The 27,809-nt window shown below is 39.6% G+C and overlaps 2 protein-coding genes across 2 annotated transcripts; both read left to right on the top strand.

Annotated features, from left to right (window-relative positions):
* Nucleotides 1-22,027: 22,027 nt before the first annotated feature.
* On the top strand, nt 22,028-22,534 carry LOC122277010. The gene has a single exon (XM_043086893.1). It carries the CDS (start codon nt 22,028-22,030, stop codon nt 22,532-22,534), a length of 507 nt encoding a protein of 168 aa, XP_042942827.1.
* A 3,814-nt stretch (nt 22,535-26,348) lies between these two features.
* Nucleotides 26,349-27,419, top strand: LOC122277009. Its single transcript, XM_043086892.1, has 2 exons — nt 26,349-26,592; nt 26,674-27,419. Exons 1-2 carry the CDS (start codon nt 26,349-26,351, stop codon nt 27,417-27,419), a joined length of 990 nt encoding a protein of 329 aa, XP_042942826.1.
* Nucleotides 27,420-27,809: the final 390 nt, after the last annotated feature.

The raw sequence follows: 27,809 nt of genomic DNA, 5'->3' as shown, positions 1-27,809 counted from the left end.
TCATAGGATTGCAAATATGTTTTTAAGCCACCCATTTCTTTTTATCTCTCCCATTGGACTTACCCCAAAAGAAAGAGCTCATCATCTTGTGGATCTTATTGATAATTGCTTGAGGGACCTGTAAAACAATAAAAAGGTGAAGGGCCATGCTAAATATAACATGCTGTAACAAAACTAGTTTCCCTTTGGTAGGCAAAAGCTGCATCTTCCAACCACTAATTTTTTGGTTTACTTCATTCACCATGCCTTCAAGATGTGACTGCTTAAGACGACACAGGATAATGGGCACCCCTAGGTATTGAAAAGGGAAAGTCCCCTCCATGAAACCAGTACTATGTAATAGGATCCGCTTAAGAGTAAGTGGAATTTTATTCGAGCAATATAAAGCGGACTTATGCTTATTAATAGACTAGCCCGACCACCTTTCATATTGACTCAGATTTCTTTGAAGCAAGTGAGCCGATCTCTAACTCCTGAAAAAATAACCACATCATTAGCATCATTAAATGAAAAAATAATAGGCGTACCACGGGCCTGATGAAATTGACCAAATCTGTTCTCAGGCACACTCTGATGAATCATCCTGGAAAGGACCTCTTGCTGGATAATAAACAAGTATGGTGATAGAGGATCACCTTGATGAAGACCTTAACTATCCTGTTCATCATAATCGAAATGCAAAAATGGATCAAGTCACAGAACTGGGAATAAAAGCCAAACCTCAGTGTGACCTTCATCAAATAATTCCAATCCACACGATCATATGCTTTCGCCATATCCACTTTCAACATAATATTTCCGCCATGATTTCTTTTATTAATAGAGTGAATCATTTCCTAAGTGAGGCTAATATGTTCAAAGATACTTTTACCAGGGATAAAGCTCCTAGCTCCAAAGAAATCGGGCGAGGCAAGAGACTTTTGAAATGATTCAAAATAATCTTGGAGCAAATTTTGTAAAAGACAACGAAAAGCCTATTGGGACAGAAATTTTGTAAACTGAGACTTGACTTGACATTAACTTGATCTGAAAATTTACTTAACATAAACTTGGACTTGAATTGAGACTTAACTTGAACTTGAACTGAAACCTAACTTGACATGAACTTGAACATAACATAACAACATATTATACTCCATCACTGTAGTACTCGGCCACGCTAGCCTTGAATGCAGTACCAGACAGCGCGTATCATCTATAGTAGAACAGATTATACTCCTTCACCATAGTATTTGGCAGCACATAGCCTTGACCTCAGTACTAAGCAACGTATATTATCCTTGGTTGTAATATAACTTAATTGATTTATCCATCTGTAGTACGGCAACTTATACTCCTTCACCTTGACCACAATACCAGGTAGCACATATTATCCTTGACTGTAGTATAAATTAACTAATAACTGAAACTTAACTAAATTCTAACAATCAAATTGATTTCACCGAAAGTACCTCAGACGAATTACAAATAGAGATATTCGGATAATCATATTAATTACATCATGAGTATCCTAGATATAACTGACTTAAACGTAACTCGAGAGACAAGACTTACTTGAGATAGAAATATTTTGTAACATGACATAACATGTAAAAAACAATATTTCATAACATGGCATAACATGTAACACATAAAATACTTAACATGACATACTTGCAACAGTGAATATTATATGACATGACATACTTGCAATAGTGAATATTATATGATATGATATACATATAACAGATGACATACTTAACATGACATACTTGCAATGTATAGCAATATGTGATAGAATATCTTGCATAATAGATGAATAATTCATTACAGAATAAATTGTGTAACAAATGAATATGTAATGACTTGACATGACACATATGATACCATACATATATACAATGTAGTTCCTTTACTCATCACACATACACATTTAACTGATAGCAAGTTAAAAGTTAACTTACCTCAATTTTCGTGTTTTGTAAGTAAATTCAAGCGCGATCATGAGGAATTGAAAATAGTAATTTCTAAAAGTTAGAAATAAATCACTAACAATTAAAAATATGGAAAAATACTAACTTAGAGAAAAATTACCATTTTACTCTCCATATGTAGGAAAATGATCATTTTACCCCAAAGTTAAGGATTTTGCATCCTAACTCAAAAAATCACCAAAATTTACATACCTACTAGAAATTTTGTCCTAAACTCAAATATTAAATTAGAAAAATTTTAAACTAAACATAACCATAAAAACTCTATAGGGGCTGATACTTACATTGGCTATTTCCCTTATTTTTGTTGCAATTCAACCAATTTCAAAACTCATGATCAAACTAAATTTTTGCAACAAAGATCTTCTTGTCCTAAGTTTAAAAGCATACTTAAAACATCCACTAAAAACATGCTAGTTATCAACACTAAACTTTTTAGAAAAATGATCTAAATTGTTTAACTCAAAAGGCAAACTCTTGAATCAAATGGTTGTATCTATTTCAAAGCATTCCAAGAACTTCAAAAAATCTAAATCTTAATTTTAACATATTCATAACATATTCCTAAGAATAATCATGTTTTGAATCATGAACAAAAGTCATCAAAATCACTAAAACCACACTTATACTTTTCCGTTTCTTTCTAATTTCAAAAATAGCTTTTTGTTTCTAACTTGTTTTGATCAACCACTTGATCTGAGACTTATAAAGTTGTGATCTTCAAACAAAACATGACATGGTTTAAAAATGTGTCATAAAACATATCTACGCTTCAAACTCAAGATCACATGGCTAAAAATCAACCAAGACATAAATTTAGCTAAGAACATCAACACTTTGTTCTATTTGAATATCCCCTTGCATAAAAATTCATATATTTGAATCTAACATCAAATATCTAACATGTATATAAGAGGTTTAGGATCCTTCAAAAAAATTATCAAAGCCATTGGAAAAGGTTTAAATCACAAAAGATTTAAACTTTCTCAAAACATAAATTGTTTTTCCTCTTCCAGTTTCTAAGTTTCTAGATCTAAAAAAAATCTTTCATCAAAACCTATATCCATGCAACAAATCCTCAACCAATAATCATATACACATGTTAACAATACACCATAAACATTTTGTACCAAAATATATCCAGCTTTGTCAAAAACTCTAAAATATAACATACTCTCTAGTTTATCGCCCAAAATGACCTTTCTGGGGTTTAAACAATGCTTGACTAATTAATCGATCTTCCAATGGAACAAATAAGTATCCATGTCAACTAGAATAAAAAAGGAATAAATTTTATGCAGAACGCTTTGTGAGAAAAAACTTAAAATGATTTTGAATAAAACGTGCAATAAGAGTTCAGAAAACTACCCGAGAATGTGTTTGGTGTTCTTTCGATGAAAAGTGTAAAGGAAAGATGAATTTCATGGTAAGCAGGCTGGGGAGCTTCTTTTACAAGATATGCAAGAGGATAGGGTTGAAGTGAATTTTGAGTGTTGGTCTTTCCTACCCATTACAGTACATAAAAATCAGCCTAGGATATTTTCTAATGGTGGAGTGTAGACTTAGAAGAGTGAGGTGGCCCTTTAGCACCTTCTAGGCCCTCTTGAAGACATCTGATCAGCTATGAGGGGGATGAAATTCCTTGGCCAAAATTAATGCTAAGGCCAATTTCATGGGCCTTAATGGGTCTAAGCCGAATGGGCTTTAATTCGGGGTTTTAAGAGTGTTTGGGTTGCTATCAAGCCCAAATTCAATTTATCTTTGCTGAATCAAATATCCAGTGTTAAAAAGGTTGAATAAGGATTTTCTAACATAAATTTGAAGGATTAATAACATGTGTAAGTAATTTAATCAAGCAATTAAACACAATACTAGAAACTGATTCAATTAGGATTTTGAGGTCAACTTTAGGATTTGGATCAAACCGATTAGGATTTCTATTTTAACCATGCTTTTGGGTTCTCACATGGATTCCAACCTTATATGTTTTTACTAGGGTGTAAATCTTTTTTGGTTTGAAACAATTTAATTGCTATGATGGAATAGGGTTTTTGCTTAGGTGGCATGATCTCACACCTTAATTTCTTTAAATCCATAAAATGTTCCTTATGGTGCCATGAGCCTAATACTATTCATCATGTGTGGTTAAGATCTTGCCAAGTGTCCAAATAAAACTTCTTAAACCTAATTTGGATATTCCACACTGTGATTTTGAAAACACTACACTTGATGCACTTATTGTGGTTACTATTCACTCAGAAAAAGTGTAGAATAAACTTAGTACTAAAAAGTCCTAAATATTCATATGAAACTATAGTGAAACTAGTTTACCAAAATTCAACCCCAAAGTGTCCATAAAAATAAATTCACAATTTCAAACAAGCGTTTCATCCAAAAATATGAAAATCAGTTATTGCGCCATAAAATCTTAAATAATTTGGTGCAAACCATAATACATTCTGACACTTCTAATTAAAATCACTTTTTTTGCACCACAATAAGTGATAACACTGACTATGTTGATAGACCAAAACCTATTTGATTTGTCAATTCATGAAAACTTTTGGAATTTTCATTAGGTTCCTAAAACCAATAGAAACTCCACCATGGAATTTCTAGCAGGCTGTTACAGGCTTTGTGTTTATCTGGGCCTTACGACCAAGTGCATTGGCTTTCTCGAGGTGATACTTTATTTCACACTAGTAGTCATTGATCGTTTGGACCGATCTTCTCTACCTCTTGTTAAAATTCTTTTGACTAAAGAGATACTCGAGTGCTTTGTGGTTTGTGAAGACTTCACACTTTTCTCCTATAAGTAAGCCTACAAATCTTTAGTGCAAAAACTACCACGGTCAATTCTAGGTCGTGGATGGGATAAATTTGCTCATGATCCTTTAGTTGTTGTGAGCCATAGGCAATGACTAATCCTTCTTGCATTAGTACACATCCTAGTCCATTTTGGGTGCATCACTATAAACCAATATTAGAGCAGTAGTCAATTATTTCTTTAACTTTGGAAAAATCTTCTCACAATCTTTGCTCCAAATATACTTGGCGGTATTTTTGGCCAATGCCGTAAGGGGTTTTGAGATTTGGAGGGACCTTCCACAAATCTCCGATAGTACCCAGCTAAACCGAGGAAACTACATATCTCATGCGCCTTGGTTGGTTTCTACCATTCTGTTATTGCTTCTACCTTGCAAGATCCACTTTTGCCCCTTTGCTAGATATGACATATCCTAGAAACTTCACCTCTCAAAGCCAAAACTCACATTTACTGAGCTGAGCTTAGAGCTATTGGTCCTACAATCTTTCCAATATTAGTCCCAAGTGTATCCTAGGCTCCTCATCACTTCAAGAATAGATCAAAATATCATTGATGAAGACTACAACAAAACTATCCAGATAAAGCCTAACGATCTGATTCATTAAGTCCATAAATGCTATTGGAGAATTTATCAATCCAAAAGACATTACTAAGAACTCATAATGTTTGTAACGAGTCCTAAAGGCAGTCTTAGGGGCATCTTTCTCTCTAATCTTGAGCTGATCGTATCCTGACCTTAGATCTATCTAAGAGAATACTGAAGCTCCTTGAAATATATCTAAGAGATCATCAATTTGTGGTAATAGGTATTGATATGAACCCGCGGAATTAGAATCTCTTGAACCCACAATCAATTAAAAACTCGCCCAAGAAAGCCAAAATCAAGTTAATGGATGGAGAATCTAGACCTATTGAGAACTCATTTTAAGAACCTAGATTATATTAAAATCTAGACCCGTTCAAGAACTAGTCTCAAGAACCCAGATTACAAGGAGGAACGCCACAAAGGTTGTGATTTACCTTTGATAAGTTCAAATGTTCTATGAAGAACAAGAGGAGATAAACTCAACTCACAATGAATAAAAGTTCATCAATTTCATAAACTTTCATATATTGTCTAACCTTCTCAAATGAGGCTACAAGTGGTTTAAATAAACAATCCCCAAAAATCTTAAGTGAATAGTGTCGTGCTACAGTAACTTCTAAAACCCTAGTTCAAATAATATAACAACTTTCCAAATAAGCCGTTAGCCAAAATACAAGACCTTCCCAAAAATCCTAGTTCATAAGAAATAAGACATATGTGGGCTAAGCATCCTCAAGCCCACTTATTCTAAACTAATAATAAAATTCCTTTAAACAAATTGAAAGTGTTAACAACAACAGGCCCTATCTCTAAGTCATGTCTTTTAAAGCTTGGATCAGGTGGATCAAAACTAATTCTCCTTCTTTCAAATCCATCTTGAGTGTTAGGCTCTAGCTAGCTTCATCCCAATTGGATTGTATCAATCCTTACATTGCTTCCTTGATCTTCTTGGCCCTTGATATTGTAATTGATTCTTAAGACTTGATTCGCCTTGGGGCCCATCATTCCCCTTCACCTCAAAAGGATTTAACCTCGAATCTTCACCAGGATCAAAGGGAAAAAGATCACAAACATTAAAAGTAGCAGAAATATGGTATTTACCTAGAAGATCCACTTAATTTGAATTATCATTAATTTTCTCAAGAATGTGAAAGGTCTATCCAAGCCACTCCTGTCGTCAAGACATCATCATTAACATACAATTTCTTTTCATATTAAAATCTCAATAAATTTGCATGTAAATTAAAGATAAGGACATACCTTCTTACTAAAGTATGAACCACAAAATTTTCCTCACATGTGTTTATGTGATTACATGCGGAAAAGTCTGAAGACAATCCTCCCACTTAGCATGCATTCTAGTCAACAACTTACCTTGTTCCTTCAAGTGTGTCAAGGGCTCATGTTCTTCAAAGAAAGGTCGGGTAGGAATTATCACACTTGACAAAAAATTAATTTGAGGCTCTATTCCTCTAATAGGTGGCAGTTTACTAAACACACCGGTAAGAATCATGACCTCATATCCCTGCAACAAAGAAACAACAACACTAGACAAACAGTCGTTAAATTCGTTAGTATAAAAACTCCCCTTTGCGTAAAAACTCACTTCTCTCTTGGTTTTTCTCTCACTTTCTTCACTCTCGCTCTTCTTTTCACTCTCCTCTTTCTTTTCACTCTCTTTTTTTCTTGAGGTTTTAGCCTCACCCTCATCTCTTATCTCTCTCTCTCATTTTCAATGTCATTATTTCTTTCTTCCACAATGTCACTCCCACTCTTTATTTTTCTCTCAACCTCACTTTTACTCTCTCTTTTTTGATCAATCTCAGTTTCTATCTTTCCTTTTTTATCAACCTCACTTTCGCTCTTTCTTTTTTGATCAATCTCACTTTCTCTCTTTTTTTTTTTTTTTTTTTTCTAATCAACCTTACTTTGACTCTTTCTTTTTTGATCAACCTTACCTTTCAGTTTTAGTTGGTCCTCATTGACCTGTGTTGGAGTTAAAAGAGCAAGTTTGATTATTTTTCCATCCTTTTTAAAAATGTACATGTTCCTAAGCCCATCATGGATCACTCTTCTATCACACTATCATGGCCTCCCCAACAAAATATGGCCAACATGCATAGGCACAATATCACAAAGCACCTTATCCTTGTACTTTCCAATTGAAAAAAGAAACTAACACTTGCTTATTTAACCTAACCTCCCCACAATTATTCAACAATTGCAACTTGTATGGTCTAGGGTGTTTCAAGGTAGGTAAATTCAATTTCTCAACTAAAGTAGTGCTAGCCACATTAGTACAACTCCCTCCATCAATGATCATACTACATACCTTGTTGTTGATGTGGTATCTAGTATGAAACATGTTCTCTCTCTATTGCTCTGGATCATCCATCTTAAATTGTGTATTGAGAGCACATCTAGCAATAAGTGACTCACCATACTCTTTATACTTATACCCATTCTCAATATTACTAGGCTCACATCTTCTCCCATCTCTCCCACCTTACAGATTTCTTATTACTGCACCTCATTGATCCATCCTATCCCTCACTTCCCCTAATGCCAAATTCGACTTTTCAAACTTTTGTTGCATGGACTGAAACACAAAGTATGAATTGTCTTCCATCCCTTTCGGTGATGTGTAAGACATCATAATGTGCTGCACAAAAGAATGTTAGTGGTAAAAACCTAACACACTCCCTTACGTGTTTACGTTCGAATAATGGCACTCCACTCATGTTTCACTCTTAATTGGCTTTTTCCCGATAATGATCTCTCACTTTCTTACCTTTTATCTCAAGAGTTTTCCACTCAAGTTTTTAAGAACTAATTGACCTCAATCAAGACAATACAACCTTGTTTTATTCCAACTAGTAATTAGGTCCAAGAAACAAGAATAGAGAAACATGGAAGGAAAAAAAGTGACACGAGACTCAGGGAATTGAAACGAGGGAATTTAATATAATGATATATTCATCCCTCTTTGATGATAAGGCTCAATCAAAAAATAAAATAATTTTTTTTTTGAATTTTTTTTTGAATTTTTCTTTTCTTTTCTTTTCTTTTCTTTGCCTTTCTTTTCTTTTTCTCTTCCCTTTTTTTTTTCCACTAATTCAATCACAAACAATTGACTCAATTGTGAAAATCAAACAATTGAATTCTTGCACACAAAATTGATAGGAATAGAAGGGAATCAATGAAACGGAACAAAAAAAAACCCTAGGATTAGGAGTAATTCAGCCAATCCTAGAAAGAAAAATATGGAATTTTGGAAGCCATAGAAAAACCCTAAGAATTTTGGCAGCCCCTCTTTTTTTTTTTTTTTTAATAAGTAATGCAAAAATTAAAAGATAGAATAAGACCTAATTGGAAAGTGAGCTCTGAATATAAGGATGAACTCGCGGAATTGGAATCTCTTGAATCCACAATCAATTTGAAAAACTCACCCAAGAAAGCCAAAATCAACTCAATAGACGAAGAATCTAGACCCGTTGAGAACTCGTTTCAAGAACCTAGATTATATTAAAATCTAGACCCGTTGAAGAACCCGTCTCAAGAATCCATATTAGAAGGAGGAACGCCACAAAAGTTGTGATTTACCTTTGATAAGTTCAAATGTTCTATGAAGAACAAGAAGAGATAAACTCAACTCACAATGAATAAAAATTCATCAATTTCATAAACTTTCATATATTCTCTGACATTCTCAAATGAGGCTACAAATGGTTTAAATAAACAATTCCCAAAAATCCTAAGTGAATAGTGCCACAGGTACTGTAGCATGAAAAGTGCCTCGCTACATTAATTTCTAATGTGATGACCAGTTTTTATGTGTATTTTCACTGAAGGAGTTGTTTTTAATTTAATTATATATTAGCTCTTTTATTTTAATTTAATTTATTTTAATTGATTTTATTTTATTTGACGTGATGTTTAATTTATTTTAGTCGTTTTATGTTTTTAATATCGTTTTCGGCGGATCAATTTTTGGTTTCCGGGAGTGAGGATTAGACCTCATTTCTTTTCTTTTCTCTTTTTTTCTTTTTCCCTTTTTCCTTTTTCCTTTTCCCTTTTCTTTCCTTCTTCTTTCTTTCTTTTTTCTTCTTCTGTTTCTCTTCTTTCCCGCGTGCCCGAGCTGCCCCTTTCTCCTTCCCGTCGCTGTCCCTTCGGCCACCCAGTTCGCAGCCGTCCCGCCGCCGTGTAGTACACGACCCCCACCAAAATCTTCCCCTCCCACCGGTGATCACCCCCACCAATTTTCAGAGCCATCCGTGCAGCCATTAGCCGCCACGTATGGCTGGAAGTCACGGCACCAGCCCTCCCTTCTCTCTCTATTGCCAGTTACTTTCTCAACCCAGAACTGCTGCTCGCCGGCAACGTGGCCGACACCACCCACCCAGTTTTCTTCCCCTCCCACCAGTGAACATCCCCACCAAGTTTCACGGCCATCCGAGGCACCGTTAGCCGCCACGAGCTCCTCCAAGCCACACGGGTTTTGAGCTTTTTCGGCGCCGTCGCTCCACCTCCGGCCACCACCTCTTCACAGCTTCTTCCCCTACCTCTTGCCGACCTAACCCAACCATTTCGAGCCTCGATAATATAATAACCCTAGTTCAAATAATATAATAACTTTTCAAATAAGCCCTTGGCCAAAATACAAGACCTTCCCAAAAACCCTTGTTCATAAGAAATAAGACATATGTGGGCTAAACATCCTCAAGCCCACTTATTCTAAACTAAAAATAAAAAGCCTTTAAACAAATTGAAAGCCTTAACAACAACAGTCCCTATCTCTAAGTCATATCTTTCATAGCTTGGATCAAGTGGATCAAAACTGGTTCTCCTTCTTTCAAGCTCGTCTTTAGTGTTGAGCTCTTGCTAGCTTCATCCCAAGTGGATTGCACCAATCCTTGCATTGCTTCATTGATCTTCTTGGCTATTCATCTTGTAATTGATCCTTAATACTTGGTTTGCCTTATGGCCCATCAGGTACTTATTCTTGATGGTCACTTTGTTTAATTTCTGATAATCAATACACATCCTCATGGATCCGTAAATTTTCTTCATAAACAATATAGGTGCACCCCACTAGAACAAAGTAGGTCAAATAAACCCTATTTCCAAGAGCTATTCAATTCGGACCTTTAATTCCCTCAACAGCACTGGGGCCATCTATATGGTGCTCAATGTACAAGGGTGGTTGCTAGTTCTAATTCAATCCTAAATTTCATTTCTCTATTCGGGGGTAATCCAGGCAAGTCATTAGCAAACACTGATGTGAACCATTGAAATTAGAATCCCTTGACCCCACAATCAATTTGAAAACTCACCCTAGAAAGCCAAAATCAAGTCAATTGGATGGAAGAATCTAGACCCATTGAGGAACTCGTTTCAAGAACCAATATTATATTAAAATTTAGATCCATTAAAGAACCTATCTCAAGAACCCAGATTACAAAGAAAGAATGCCACAAAGGTTGTGATTTACCTTTGATAAGTTCAAGCGTTCAATCAAGAACAAGAGGAGATAAACTCAACTCACAATGAATAAAATTCAACAATTTCATAAACTTTCACATATTGTCTAACCTCTCAAATGAGGCAACAAGTGGTTTAAATAAACAATCCCCAAAAATTCTAAGTGAATAGTACCGCAGGTACTGTAGCATGAATATTGCCTCGCTACAGTAACTTCTAAAACCGTAGTTCAAATAATATAATAATTTTTCAAATAATCCCTTGGACAAAATACAAGACCTTCCCAAAAATCCTAGTTCATAAGAAATAACACATATGTGGGCTAAGCATCCTCAAGCCCACTTATTCTAAACTAATAATAAATTTTTTTTAAACAAATTGAAAGCCTTAACAAGAACAGACCCTATCTCTAAGTCATGTCTTCCACACTTTGGATCAAGTAGATCAAAATTAGTTCTCATTCTTTCAAGCTCATCTTGAGTGTTGGGTTCTTGCTAGCTTCATCCCAAGTGAACTACACCAATCCTTGCATTGCTTCCTGTGACACCCCCAAATCCCCACGCACGAACACAGGGAAATCGAGATGTCCGGATGATGACATCACGGGTCATCACCCTATCGACGTGTGCCAAGTGTGTGTATAAGTGACGAATGTGCATGAGAAATACGCAGCGAAAAGTAAATCAATAACTAAGTTCCAGAATTTTTCTTATTTAATACAAAACTGTTCAACACATACTTAAATAAATATTACAAGACACAAATATAATTTTTAAATCAAATACAAAACATAACATCAGCATCCCGGTGGAGCCGCATCCTCGGGCTCAGCCTCCTCCTCCTCATCCTCAATCTCTGCACCAAAATCTACGATACCAAAAAATGGTGCCGCAGGTAAGTAAACTCCAAACACCACTAGATAAAAACATATAAAACTCAAACAATATGCATGAAATAAAAACCAATGCACATGCGCCATAAAACATAATTTTTCCACGCACGCCAAAAACCCATTTGGCCCACAAAAACATATCCTTAAAACCAAGTCTCGCCATTATCCCAGATAATGGCCCAAACCACCATTTTCCCAGAAAATGGATCAAAAGCCTCGAGGTCCAATCCTCGAACAAGGAAATAAAAGAGAAAAAGAGAAAAAGAAAAAAGGGAAAAGAAAAGATGTAGGAAAGAAATGAGGTCCAATCCTCACTCCGGAAAGCAAAACAAATCCGCTGAAAACGAGATTAAAAAACCGTAAAACGACTAATTAAATAAAATGCAACATCAAATAAATAAAAACCAATTAAAATACATTAATTTAAAATAAATAAACTAATATATTAGTTAAATTAAAAACAACCCTTCAGTGAAAATATACGTAAAAGTGGGCCATCACATTGTCCACCCCTTAAAAACAAATTTCGTCCTCGAAATTTGCAAGATCAACCACCAACTTAAAACAAGCCACATAAAATCACATAAACCAACTGTGACCAAGATTAAGAAACGTACCGTCTTTACTCAAACAAGTATGGGTATTGTTCCTTCATGTCTGCTACTCGCTCCCAAGAGAAGTCTTAAGCTAACGGATCTCCCCATGCCACCTTAACCAAAGGTATCGTCTTGGACCTCAACTGTTGCTCCTTCCAATCCATGATCTATGACTTAACAACTTCATAAGTGAGATCCGGTTGCAACTGAATACTCTCTGGGTCAACAAAGCGTGGCTCTTGTTGTCCAAAACTCTTCTTCAAGGACGATACGTGGAAGACATCATGAATATCCCCAAAATACTCTGGCAAAGCAACTCTATAGGCGACGGGCCCTACCTTCTCCAGAATCTGAAAAGGGCCAACATACCTTAGATCCAGTTTCCTCTTCTTACCAAAACGCTTAACACCTCTCATGGGAGAGACTTTGAGATAAACCCAATCACCTTCTTCAAAAGATAACTCTCTCCTCCTGGTGTCAGCATATCTTTTCTGACGACTCTGAGCTGCCGCCATTTTATCCCTAATGATCCGAACTTGGCTTTGCATCTCTTGAATTATTTTGGGTCCAATTATCCTACTCTCCCCGACTTCATCCCAACACAAGGGCGATCTGCACTTCCTCCCGTAAAGAGCTTTATAGGGAGCCATCTGAATGGTCGCATGGAAGCTGTTATTATATGCAAACTCTATGAGCGGCAAATGGTTTTCCCAACTCCCTTGAAATTCCATGACACACGCTCGCAACATGTCTTCAAGGGTCTGAATGGTGCGCTTCGATTGGCCATCTGTCTGTGGTTGGTAAGCAGTACTGAACTTCAACTTAGTACCCAAAGCTGCCTGCAAACTCTTCCAGAACTGCGACGTGAACCTTGGGTCTCAATCCGACACTATACTCTTCGGTATGCCGTGCAGCCGCACTATCTCCTTGACATACAAGCGGGTCAACTTACCCAAGGAATCAGTGTTATTAACAGGCAAGAAATGAGCACTTTTTGTTAACCGGTCAACAATCACCCAAACAGAATTTTTCCCACTAGGCGTTCTTGGCAAACCCACTACAAAGTCCATCATGATGTCATCCCATTTCCACTCAAGAATAGGGAGGGGTTGGAGCATACTAGCTGGTCTTTGATGCTCGGCCTTTACTTGACGGCATGTGTGGCATTTCTCAACATACAAGGCAATATCCCTCTCCATTCCATCCCACCAATAATTTTTCTTCAAGTCCCGATACATCTTTGTACTGCCGGGATGAACTGAATAAGGGGTCGCATGAGCTTCTGCCATGATCCACTCCTTGAATTCTAAATCTTTGGGGACCACTCTGCGATCTCAGAACTGAAGTATTCCATCTTTATCCATGCTATAGTGCAACGGCCCTCGAGATTTTCTGACCCTTTTTCTGATATTCAGCAGCTTCGGATCCTTCCTTTGAAGAGTCTTCAATTCCTAAAAATCAGTTACCCGAACATCAAGAACTGAAGATAGAATCTCTTCTTGCTGCGAACTTTCCATAAGGAGCCTTCTTATCCCATAAAGCAAAGAATCCAATTCTGACGGCTCGGCTTCATCTTCCAAGTGCGATTTTCGGCTCAAAGCATTAGCAACTATATTGGCCTTCCCCGGATGGTACTTGATCTCACACTAGTAGTCACTGATTAGCTCTAGCCATTGCCTCTGCCTCATGTTCAGATTTTTCTAGGAAAAAAAATGCTTCAAGCTCTTGTGATCAGTGTATACCTCACATGCTTCCCTATACAAAAAGTGCCGCCAGATCTTGACAGCAAAAACAATTGCAGCCAATTCCAAATCATGCGTCGGATAATTCTTCTCATGGTCCTTTAGCTGACGAGATGCATAGGCAACAACCCGTCCTTCCTGCATAAGGATGCAACCCAAACCAAACTTAGACGCATCACTGAAGACTACGAATGGCTTATGCGGTTCTGGAAGCGCTAACACTTGTGCCGTCGTCAACCTGTTCTTTAATTCTTGGAAGCTTCTCTCACACTTATCTGACCAAACAAAGTCTGCATTCTTCCGAGTCAAAGCTGTGAGAGGTCCGGATAGGCGAGCAAATCCCTTCACAAATCTTCGGTAATATCTGGCAAGTCCCAAGAAACTTCGGATCTCGCTCACTGTAATCAGACGCGGCCATGATAAAATGGCTTCCACCTTAGTAGGATCAACAGCCACTTCGTCTCGGGAAATCACATGCCCAAGAAATCTGACTTCCTCCAGCCAGAATTCACACTTGCTGAGCTTAGCATATAACTGGTGTTCTCTCAATTTCCCAAGTACTAGACGAAGATGATACACATGCTCTTCAACATCTCGGGAATAAATCAGAATATTGTCAATGAACACTACCACAAAGGAATCCAAATAAGGTCGAAATACTCGATTCATTAAATCCATGAAAGCAGCAGGGGCATTAGCTAACCCAAACGGCATCACCTTAAATTCATAATGCCCATACCTCGACCTGAAAGCAGTTTTGGGCACATCCTTGTCTCTGATCCTCAGCTGGTAGTATCCCGACCTCAAATCAATCTTCGAGAACACAGCTGCTCCTTGAAACTGATCAAATAAATCATCTATCTGCGGAAGAGGATATTTATTTTTGATGGTCACCTTATTTAATTCCCGATAATCGATGCACTTACGGAGGGTTCCATCTTTCTTTTTAACAAACAAAACTGGCGCACCCCACGGCGACGTACTAGGTTGAATAAATCCCTTATCTACCAGCTCTTGCAACTGAGTCTTCAACTCTTTTAATTTAGCCGGTGCCTTGCGATAAGGAGTTTTATGTACCGGAGCCGCTCCAGGTTCCAAGTCTATAACAAACTCCATTTCCCGAACAGGGGGTAGTCAGGGCAAGTCATCCACAAACACATCTGGAAATTCTTCCACAACTGGAATGTCTACCAAAGACTTCTTCTCAGACAGCGTAGACACCATCTGAACTAAGAATGCATCCGCTCCCCATGCAATCTCTCTTCTTGCATGAATTGCCGATATAATTACCGGCTTTTCTTTTAACTTACTCCCCGCAAATTCCAGACAATCACCATCTGGAAGTTGAAAGGTAATTACCCGACTTCTGCAATTAATACTCGCAGAATATCGGTATAGCCAATCCATCCCGAGGATGATATCAAAACCCAACAGCTTAAATACCACCAAATCACATCCAAGAACCTTCCATCAAAATTTAACGGGCATCCCAACGCAACCTTGGAGTACCACACCATTTCACCATCGGGTAAAGCCACTACTAATGACTTTGGCAAAGGTTCCGTGACCAAATTACACATCCGCACAAACGTGGAAGATACAAATGACTGTGAAGCACCAGAATCAAACAAAGTGCAAGCATAAAACTCATACAAACGGACTCCCCCTGAACCAAAAACATAACCCATGAAATCCAAAAAAACAAAGGAGAAACCGAATACACCAAAAATTAAATCCAACATAAAATTAAATTAAATTAATCCATACCTATAATTACTCCAGCATCATGGGTTGCTGGTGCCTCATCATCCACATCTCCAGGTGTGACAGCATAAACCCGGGCTTGCACTGCTTGCCTTGGTTTGTTCTTCCACCGCGTCTACCTCCACGGCTTCCTTGAACTGGTCTTGGACACTCACGGGCAAAATGACCCTGTTGGCCACAATTATAACATCGAGCCCCACCAGAAGGGCACTCACCCACATGGGCTCTATTACAAACTCCGCAAACAGGCACACGTCCTCCCATGCGAACACCTGAGGATGCTTGCGGTCGAGTTCCAGTCCGCTGAACAAATTTCTGAGGCGAACCCAAGCTGCTTCCTTCACCAGAAAAACTCTGCCTCTTATGACCCGGAGGGGAGCCCATACTCATATTATTCTCTCGCTCCACAAGGGTGGCCACATCCACTAAGTCCTGAAAAGTGGATATCCGGTGGCTGACCACCATACAGCATATATCAGGGCGTAGTCCCTACTGGAAACGCTCAGCTCGTATCTCCTCTGTGGCGATAAGGTGGGGAGCAAATCGCCCAAGTTCTATAAACCTTCGGGCGTACTGTTCCACTGTTGTGCTCCCTTAAACCAAATTTGAGAATTCTCTTGCCTTTTGCTTCCTTACTGATGCGGGAAAGCAGCGGTCGTTAAATTCTTTATTGAAGCGCTGCCAGGTTACAGCGGCGAATGATCCCAACTCTGCTTCTAGCATCACCCTCTTGGTTTCCCACCAATCAAAAGCGGTGCCTTGCAACAGATAGCTGGCGTAGAGTACTTGTTGCACCTCGGTGCAACCACACACCTCAAAAGTTCTTTCCAGGTCTTTGATCCACTTTCATGCTTGAAGCGGATCCCCTTCTCCAGTGAAGTGTGGGTTCCTATGCGCCAGAAAGCGCTCATAGGTGCATTCGGCTTGCACCATGCTACTAGATCCTCACGGGTAAAGCCAAGGCCCTCCCTGATATGGCCAAGGACCTCCTGGTTGCGGCCAAAGTCCTTCTTGTTGCGGACAAGGCCCTCCTTGTGGCGGCCAGGGACCCCCTTGTTGTGGCCAAGGTCCTCCTGGTTGTGGCCAAGGCCCTGTCTGCTGTGGCCTAAAATTTTGCCACATAAACTCCATCATCTGCCGTATTGCTTGGGCTATGGAGTCATCTCTTGATGTATTGTCCCGTGGCTCCTGAGTAGATTTCCTTGGTCTCACCATTTTCCTGCCACCACAACCTTTGACCCCCTTTAAGAAAACAAAAACAAATAAAACCAACAACAAACAAAAACAAAACCAAAGACCAACACCACATCACAAGAAACAAAAGAAACCAGCTTGCAAAAACATAACTAAATAAATAAACAAACACAAGCAAACTAGCTCAAACAAATAAAACAAATAAAACAAATCAAATAATAACTCTACTTAACATAATTTTTAAAACACAACCTTAAAAACATTCTGGTACTACCTATGGGACATGTGGTTTTACCTAGAGACACTGCTCTGATACCACCTGTGACGCCCCCAAATCCCCACGCACGAACACGGGAAAATTGAGACGTCTGGATGATGACATCACGGGTCATCACCCTATCGACGTGTGCCAAGTGTGTGTATAAGCGACGAATGTGCACGAGAAATATGCAGCGAAAAGCAAGTCAATAACTAAGTACCAGAATTTTTCTTGTTTAATACAAAATTGTTCAACACATACTTAAATAAATATTAAAAGACACAAATATAATTTTTAAATCAAATACAAAACATAACATCAACATCCCGGCGGAGCCGCATCCTCGGGCTCAGCCTCCTCCTCCTCATCCTCGATCTCTGCACCAAAATCTACGGTACCAAAAAATGGTGCCGCAGGTAAGTAAACTCCAAACACAACTAGATAAAAACATATAAAACTCAAACAATATGCATGAAATAAAAACCAATGCACATGCGCCATAAAACATTATTTTTCCACGCACGCCAAAAACCCATTTGGCCCACAAAAACATATCCTTAAAACCAAGCCTCGCCATTATCCCAGATAATGGCCCAAACTACCATTTTCCCAGAAAATGGATCAAAAGCCTCGAAAACCAAACCTCGCCATTTTCCCAAAAAATGGCCCACATCCGAAAACCATAAAAACAAACCGGTTATGCATGCACCATGATCTCCCCTAGGGATCACCCGCACACCCTGGCTCTGTGCCACACCGCAGGTAACGACTATGCATGTGACACCTAAACGAGCGATGCCCAAACTCGTGCCCCACGCGTACCTGGCCAGGCCATCCTCTAGTCCTCGCCACTCTAAGGACCACGGGGTCGTCACGACAGCATTACCGTATCGTGCGATCCGGTCGTCGCCCTACCAAAATCCAGGGGATGTCACTTAGTATTATCCACTCCCGAGTGACCAGAGGAGCTCCACCGGGATATTAACCCATCCCGGCTTGGACTCGTGAGACACACGCACTCGAAACCATTTATGCCAATAAAACGGGATTTTCTCGATTAAAACAAAATGCACATAAACACAATATGCAACTCACGCCTCATGGCTCAAATAATCAAGGAATTGCACACAAGCAAAACCAAGCACTCCGTCCTCAATCCATCCGACCCCTGAACTCCTCGGACTCAGTCCGGAATCAACCAACCAACAACAATTAATTATTGAAAGAGAAAAATATATTTAAATCTAAAAGTAGGGTTTGGAAAATACTTACAGCGCTATATGATATTTTTAGAAAACACGCGGCGTTGCAAACGGCGGAAGGAAAGCAACGTAACAGTGAAAATTCACTGTGGTCGTGGGTTATAAAATACCCACTTTTGAACGGGGACAAACCAAGGCTCGGGATTGATAGGGAAGGGTCTAAGGATGTTTATGAAGCTAATGGAAGTGAAGTTTGGCCGTGGGTGGCGGCGGAAACGGCGGAGGAAGGCCGGATTTCCCAAAATGGAAAGCTAGCTCATGGGAGCTGTTCCGGTGACTATTAGAGGCTGGAAATGGGTGGGTTAGGACGGCAAGGAGCCGGTGATGAAGTGGTGAAGAGATGGTGGCCGGAGGTGGAGCGACGGCGGCGGATCGAAGTAAAATCTGTGAGGCTTGCTGGGCTTTTTCCGGCCAAACGGCGGCTCCGTTGGTGGTGAAAATTGATGAGGTGGTTCACCGGAGGGAGGGGAAGATTTTGGTAGGGGCGGTGTGCCACACGGTGGCTGGCGGCATTGGGTCTGGGCTGATGATGGTTCCGGCGTGGGAGAGGAGAGAGAGAGAGACGAACGGGGGGGTTACGCGCAGGAAGAAGGGAGGAAAAAGGAAGAAGAAAAAAGAAAAAAAAAAGAAAAAGGAAAGAAAAGAGAAAAAGAGAAAAAGAAAAAAGGGAAAAGAAAAGATGTAGAAAAGAAATGAGGTCCAATCCTCACTTCGGAAAGCAAAACAAATCCGCCAAAAACGAGATTAAAAAACCGTAAAACGACTAATTAAATAAAATGCAACATCAAATAAATAAAAACCAATTAAAATACATTAATTTAAAATAAATAAACTAATATATTAATTAAATTAAAAACAACCCTCCAGTGAAAATACATGTAAAAGCAGGCCATCACACTTCCTTGATATTCTTGGCTCTCGATCTTGCAATTGATCCTTAAGACTTGGTCCACCATGGGGCTCATCATTCTCCCTCTTCTTAAAAGGATTTGACCTCGAATCTCCACCTAGATCAAAGGAAAAAAGATCAAGAACATTGAGAGTAGCAAAAAAATGGTACTTACCTAGAAGATCCACTTGATATGAATTATCATTAATTTTCTCAAGAATGTGAAAAGGTCTATCCAAGCCACTCCTGTCATCAACAAGCAAAAACATCAATGCTAAAGAATAAGTAGAGTAAAACCATATAAATTTCAATATGAGAATAAATAATGGTAGTATACATGGTTGTGACGCCCCCAGATTTCCGTTTGGGATTGGAATGACATCCGAAGCTTCGGGACAAGCAACACAAGGTTACCTGCCCCCGTTCATGACATATACGATGCAATGTTCCTAACATGCATCTAGCATTATGCAATATTCGCAGCAAATAATTTTTTTTGAGCAATATTATACACCAAACTTATAATATCTCAAATAGTTAAATCGTAATCCAAGCATACTTAACAAAATAAAAAACCACGATTTCAGTACAAGTCTCAAAAGACTGTAATCTCAAAAACATGGGAGACCAGACTCCATCTTTACATTACCAAAATACACTATTGAGGAAGTTCATTGAGTAACTCGTGTAACTCGACTAACGAGGCCATAATACTGTCTAAAAACTAACTATGGAAGCTATAAGTTCCGCGTCGTGTCTATGGTGTCTAGTCAACCTCCTCTAGTCTACCAGTGTCTGCTCCCTGCTCCGATCTTGACACATCGCCTACCATTCAGGGGGAATGGTAGTTAGGACTACCACAGTGAGATTTGATTAAAAATCTCAGTAAGTTAATAGGAAACTCCCACACAGTTTAATGATGCATGCATGGCAGTAAAAGCATGAATGCATAATTAAAGTCGTAAGTAAGCATAAGATAACTTCACATAAAGCATGGCATAACTGACATACCCTGAACGGAAATGTGAACCAAACTTAACTTGACATGACATGAACTTGAACTTAAAACAAAACATGAACTAGCAACAGAACATGAACATGAACATACATAACATAAACATGAACTAGAACTTAACATAAACTTGAGCATAACATGACATAAATATGAACTTGAGACATAATGTGAACATAAACATAACATAACATGAACGTCAACTTGAACATAACATGTACGTGAACATAATATGAAATGAATATAAACTTGAAACATAGCGTAAACATGAACATAACATAACTTGAACGTGGGCTTGAACATAACATAAACGTGAAGATAACATGATACGAACATGAACTTAAAACTTAACGTAAACATGAACAAAATATATACATGAACATAACATAATATAACGGCAGATTATACTCCTTCACCATAGTACTCGGCAGTGCATAGCCTTGACTGCAATACCAGACAGTGCGTATCATCCTTCTGTAGTACGGCAGATTATACTCCTTCACCATAGTACTTGGCAGCGCATAGCCTTGACCACAGTACCAGGCAGCGTGTATTATCCTTGACCGTAACATAACTTAACATAACGATAGATTATACTCCTTCACCGTAGTACTCAGCAGCACATATCCTTGACCGTAGTACCAGGCAGCGCGTATTATCCTTAACCATAACATAACTTAACTTATTTAACCATTTATAGTACGGTAGATTATACTCAATCACCTTAGTACTCGGCAACGCATAGCCTTGACAGCAATACTAGGCAGCGCATATCATCCTTGACCGCAGTACAAATTAACTGATAACTGAAACTTAATTGTTCTCAAAATACACAACTGTATTCGAGACAAAACGTGACTGGAAGATGAAAGAACAGACGTCCTAACATCACATAACATGACTTGAATGGAACATGAGGGAGATGACTTAGTTAAGATTGAAATATTTTGTAGTATGACATAACATGTAACAGACAACATTTCATAACATGGTATAACATGTAACAGTGAATATTACGTGACATGGCATACACGTAATAGACGACATAACATAATATGACATACTTGTAACATATAGCAGTATGTGACATAATAGATTGTGTAATAGATAAGCATTCATGATAGAATAAATCATGCGTAGCAAATAAACATGTAATGACGGGGCATGACATGGCATATATGATAACATATATATATAAATTGTAGTTCCCTTACCCATCATACATACATAGTAAACTGACAATAAGTTAGAAGCTAACTTACTTCGATTGTCGCGTTCTATGAGAATAAAGTGTGAAACACGAGGAACTATAAGAAGGTTTTCTAAAAGTTAAAAATTTAATTACTAACAATTAGAAATGTGTAAAAGAGACAACTTAGAGTAAAATGACCATTTTACACTCTACATGTGGGAAAATGACCATTTTACTCTAACTTAAGGATTTCACATCCTAGGTTGGAGTCCTCCTCTTCCTCCTTTGAGTAAGAGTGTGGTTATAGTCTTCTTACACCAGTAGGGAGAACTGGTCTCTCGGGTGAGAGTTACAGTCAATGCAGACCTTGGTTATAGAGGAAGAGGACCTTTCCAAGAGGTGGGAGAGACTGCATCTATCTCAAGAGGAAAGCAAGGTATTTCATGTCTCGGCTGAAGGAAAGTCAGGGAACTCTACAAGATGGAAGTACTTTATCATTGGTGGTATACTGGTGGACAAAGGAATAAGCCATGAAGCATTTCGGGTGACAATGTCTCAAGTGTGGAAGTTAGATGGTTGGGTGCAATTTAAGGATCTTGGCAACCACAAATTCTTGATTGAATTCAAACATCTTGCTGATAAAGACAGAGTACTAGGGGGAAGACCCTGGTTCTTTGATCGTAACCTCTTGTCCCTTCAAGAAGTTGATGAGAGAATGCCCATGAACTCTGTTAACTTTAATTTCGAACCCTTCTGGGTACAGTTGCATGGGGTCCCCTTGGCTGCAATGACTGTGGAAGTTGGTACTCAACTAGGTGCTGCCATTGGGGAAGTAATCCGTGTAGACGCTGATTCAAATGGATAGGCTTGGGGCAGATGTATGAGAGTGAGAGTGGCTGTGAACTTAAACAGACCACTACTGAGGGGGAAGTGGTTAGCGATGGGAAACCAGACACACTGGATCTCATGTAAATATGAAAGACTCCAAAACATATGCTTCACATGTGGTATCTTATCACACAAAGGCCGAATATGTAGTAAATCTAAGGGGGAAAGATCAGAGGAAGGAATGCTAAGAGAGCAGTTTGGTCCATGGATCAGAGCTCAACCCATGAACTCCTCCATTTTTGACTTCCGTAAGTATGGTGGCTCGGGGGGGGTCTAACCACCAGAAGGGGTGGAACAAAGAAGCAGAGGAAGCCGCAGTTAATGCTGATAAGAAAGATGTAAGGGACAGCAACTTGGTGAATCACCTCGAGCCAATCAAAGAGCCTCCTACAAGGAGAACTGTAGCTCTGCCCTCTAAGTCAGAAGGGGTTGGTGAGGATTGCACGGTACTTGGCTCTAAGGATGGGACATACAGGCCTGATCAGAAATCTAAGTTGAAAGGCCAGGATGCAAAGGAAGAGGCTATGATCAATGCAGGTCCTCAGATAGATACTGAAATGGTGACCACCCGAGAGGACATGTTCCAGGTGGAAACTGAAGATTATCAGGCTTCTCAACCTAGCCTACTGGAAAGTATATGCACCATAAGCAAGGGCCCTTTGGGAGTTTTTCAAAAATCAGATGAGGTGGACAAATACTCTGCTGGAAGCATGATAAAGAAAAGGGGATCTACGTGGAAAAGAAAAGCTAGAAAGGTGAGTCCTCGTGTGACTAGAGCAAGAGATGCTAGTTCTAAGAAGAGGGGCACCAGTGGTAGTAGCCTTGAGGGGGAGGTGGGCCTGACAAGGAAAAAGCTCGAGTTGTCTGGTCCCACTACAGTAAACACTTCCAGATCTCAGTTGGTGGAGGCTGTTTTGCAGCCCCACCAAGGGCCATGATAGGCCTTACCTGGAACTGTAGGGGGCTTGGGAACCCTCGTACAGTTAGAGAGCTCCATATGTTGGTGAAAACTAAGTGGCTCAAGTTCATTTTCTTAATAGAAACTAAATGTGGTAGGAACAAAGTTGAGGAGGTGAGATCAAGGGTGGGTTTTGACTGTTCTATAGTGGTTGAAAGTAGGGGATTGAGTGGAGGACTGGCCTTTATGTGGCATAGTGAAGATAATTTCATCCTGGAATCTTATTCTCAGCACCACATTTCTATGCTTCTGCAAATGGAACACAACAGTGGACAAATCCTGTTAACTGGTTTTTATGGCTCGCCAGTAACAGCTCATAGGAGAGACAGTTGGAAGCTTTTGAATTTTTTGAAACCAAGAGAGGGCCTGGCATGGCTTTGCTTTGGAGACTTCAATGAGATTCTGCACCTACATGAGAAGCAGGGGGGAGCAGTGAGACCTTACCACCAGATGGAAGAATTTAGCAGAAGTTTGATTGAGTGTGGCCTGAGTGATATGGGGTTTGAAGGCAATAAATTCACATGGTGTAATAATAGAGAGGGGCCTTTTCTCACTAAGGAAAGACTAGATCGTGCATTGGGAAATTTGGAATTGACCTTGAACTTCTCTGAATGTCGCATCCAGGCTCTAGCAGCACAATCTTCAGACCATAGTCCTCTTGTAATGCATCTAAAGCAAGGTGGGAGAAGGTATATCAGCAACGGGAATGGGAAGGAGAGAATTTTCAGATATGAAGCCTCATGGAAAATGAATGAAGATTGCAATACAATAGTAACCAACTGCTGGTCCCCTCAACTGCATCAAAGAGGTTCGCATATGTGGTGGTCTCAGCAATGTTTGAGCAAGTGCAAAGAAGGCCTAGTGAAGTGGAGTAATACCATCCTTATACAACAAAGGAAATTTATTCAATCGAAGCTGGCTCAATTGGCTATTCTGCAGGAAGACAACACTGGAGCAGACAATAGTACTATCAGGGAGCTTCAGCTGGAGCTTGACAAGCTACTTGAAGAAGAAAATGTCAAATGGAAGCAAAGAGCTAAGCAAGCTTGGCTTAAAAATGGAGACAGTAATTCTAAGTTCTTCCATAGATGTGCCAACCAGAGAAGGAAAACTAATGAGATCAATTGCTTGGTTAGGGAAGATGGTAGCCTGTCCAGGGATTTAGAGGAAATTTTTGAGTGTTTTGGGAGTTACTACCAGTCCCTTTTCACTTCAGATGACCCTGTGGGTATTGATGGATGTATAGCCAGGCTTGACAGGAAGGTGGACAGGAACATGAACTCCTTACTGGATGCAGATTTCTCAGCTGGTGAGGTGAAAGAAGCTTTGTTTCAGATGAACCCCCTCGGGTCACCAGGACCAGATGGATTCCCTACTGAATTCTACCAAGCTCACTGGAATATAGTTGGTGATAAGGTTACTCAAGCTGTTCTAGAGGTCCTCAACTTAGGGGGAGATATCAGTGGTATAAACCAAACTTTTATAGTGCTCATTCCCAAGGCTAAAGGACCTAAAACTGTCAAGGAATTCAAACCTATCTCGCTGTGCAATGTGTTATACAAAGTAGTATCAAAGGTCCTTTCTAATAGCCTTAAGTTAATCCTCCCTCTAATTGTATCCCAAACACAAAGTGCTTTTGTCCCCGGGAGAATGATCCTTGATAATGTAATTGTTGCTTTTGAAACCATGCACTCTATGTCAATTCGAGGGGGGAGACAACAAGGTCATATGGCCATTAAGCTTGATATGAGCAAAGCATATGACAGGGTTGAGTGGGTCTTCTTACAAGCTGTTATGGTCAAGCTGGGATTTTCAGAGAAGTGGATCAGATTGGTTATGGGCTGTGTAACAAGTGTGTCTTACTCTCTACTCCTTAATGGGTCCCCATAGGGTTTCTTCAAACCATTAAGGGGCATTAGGCAGGGGGATCCCCTCTCCCCATACCTTTTCCTGCTAGTGTCTGAGGTGCTTAGCAGTCTCCTTAATCATGCTGAAAGGAATAGAAGAATTCATGGCTTTCCTATAGGTAGGGGGCAGATTAACATCGACCACTTGCTCTTTGCAGATGATTACTTGCTGTTTTGTAGAGCAAAAGCTGAGGAATGGGCCACTATTAACTATCTACTCAGTATTTACGAAGGGGCCTCGGGTCAGAAGATCAACAAGGATAAAACCTCAATCTACTTCAGTGCCAATACTAAACCAGAAGCTAAAGACTACATATTGGGGTTAGCTGGCACTAGAGCTACCAAGTGCTATGAGAGGTATCTTGGTCTGCCTTCTCTGGTAGGTAGATCAAGGTACAAAGCTTTCAAAAACATTATTGACAGAGTTAAAAGTAAAGTGACCAACTGGAAGACAAAGCTCCTCTCACAGGCAGGGAAAGAGGTTCTCCTCAAAGCAGTCATCCAGGCTCTTCCAACATATAGTATGGGAGTTTTCAAGCTCCCTAAAGTGTTATTGATGGAAATCAACAAGGTGATGAACCAGTTCTGGTGGGGCAAACAGGATAAGGGTAATAAAGTGCATTGGGTCTCCTGGAGTCAAATGGGAAAATCAAAGGAGTCAGGAGGGATGGGGTTCCGAGACTTTGAGTGTTTCAACACGGCACTCTTGGCTAAGCAAGCATGGCGCATCATCCAGTTCCCTGCATCTCTGGCCTCCCAAGTCCTCAAGGCAAAATATTTCAGGAACTCTAGTTTTCTTCAGGCCAAGTTGGAGGAGTATTTATTCCTCAAGGGCTCTAATTGAGAAAGGTTCAATATGGAGAATTGGTAATGGAAAGGAGACTAAAATATGGAAGGATAGATGGTTACCTCAACCTTCATCTTTCATGGTTCAAGGACACGGGCTAATCAATGATGAGGAAGCTATGGTAGCTGAACTTATAAATGAAAACACCAAACAGTGGGACAGGGAAAAGATCCTAAGATTGCTTGGACCTTCAAATGCTGCAGTGATCCAAAAGATTCATGTGAGCACGAGTGGAGCAAGGGATAGGCTTGTCTGGTTAGGCACTAAGGATGGTGGTTTCACAGTAAGGAGTACATATCATTTGCAAAAGGAACTCACAACAGGTCAGAAGGGTTAGTCATCAAGTGGATCTCTTGATTTCAAAAACTGGACATGTTTTTGGAAATTAAAGATTCCCAATGCAGTCAAGGTTTTTCTATGGAGAGCATGCTTAGAATCATTGCCTACAATGTCAAACCTCTTCAAGAAGAAGATTGTGAGCTCTCCTCTCTGCCCAGTTTGCTGCAGTTCTGATGAGACAGCAGGTCACATTCTGTGGAACTGTCCCTCAACCATGGACGTGTGGAGTTATGGCCCAAAAAGAATCCAAAAAAGCTCTGTGAGGGCAGAGAGCTTTTTCAAGATCATTGAGGAGCTAAGGGACCTATGTGACATACAAACATTGGGGGCTTTTGCTATGACAGCAAGGGATATCTGGCAAAGAAGAAACAAGCTGGTTTTTGAGGGATCCTTTCTACATCCTAGACTTCTAGCACAGAGGGCTGCCCATCAACTGGAGGACTTTAAACTGGCTCAAGTGGTTCCAATGCCTGACTCCCGCTTGCACACCAACCAGGCATCCATATGGTCTCCTCCTCCAGAGGGAACTGTAAAGGTAAATTGGGATGTAGCCGTGAGTGAAGCACGTGACAGGGTGGGGATTGGTCTGATAGCTCGGGATCATAGGGGTAATGTGATTGCTGTAAAGAGGGTAGCAAGGGAAGGCTGTGTTGCTCCTTTGCTGGCAGAGGCTATGGGAGGCTTCATGCAGCTATGTTTGCATCCGAGCTCAACCTGTCCTCAGTGGTATTGGAGGGTGATTCTCTGCAGGTGGTCCAGGGTCTTAGCCTTCACAGGGAGAGGTGGGATAGTGTGGGCTTGGTTTTTTTAGACACTAGAGCCTTTCTCTCTAATTTTATTCACTGCAGTGTTTCTTTTGTTAGAAGAAGTGGCAATCAAAAAGCTCATTGTTTAGCTAAGGAAGCTTTAGAAGTTTTTGAGGAGTCATCTACAAGGGCCGGTCAGCCTCTATGTAATATGTACTCTTCTTTGTCTTTAAGTTGAATATACAAGCAACTTTCCTTTCAAAAAAAAAAAGGATTTCACATCCTAACTCCAAAAATTTTTACATGTCCTAAACTCAAATATCAACTCAAAAAAATTTAAAACAAATCACAACTATGGAAAATACACTATGGCCGAAACATCTATAGGCCATTTCTCTTGATTTTTGTTGCAATCCCTTCCAACTTCAAAACTCAAACTTAAACCAAAATTTTGT

Source organism: Carya illinoinensis, chromosome 9 (assembly GCF_018687715.1).
Source record: "Carya illinoinensis cultivar Pawnee chromosome 9, C.illinoinensisPawnee_v1, whole genome shotgun sequence".
Lineage (NCBI taxonomy): Eukaryota > Viridiplantae > Streptophyta > Magnoliopsida > Fagales > Juglandaceae > Carya > Carya illinoinensis.
Note: the sequence above shows the minus strand (reverse complement) of the source record. Positions and strands in the feature narration are given on the sequence as shown.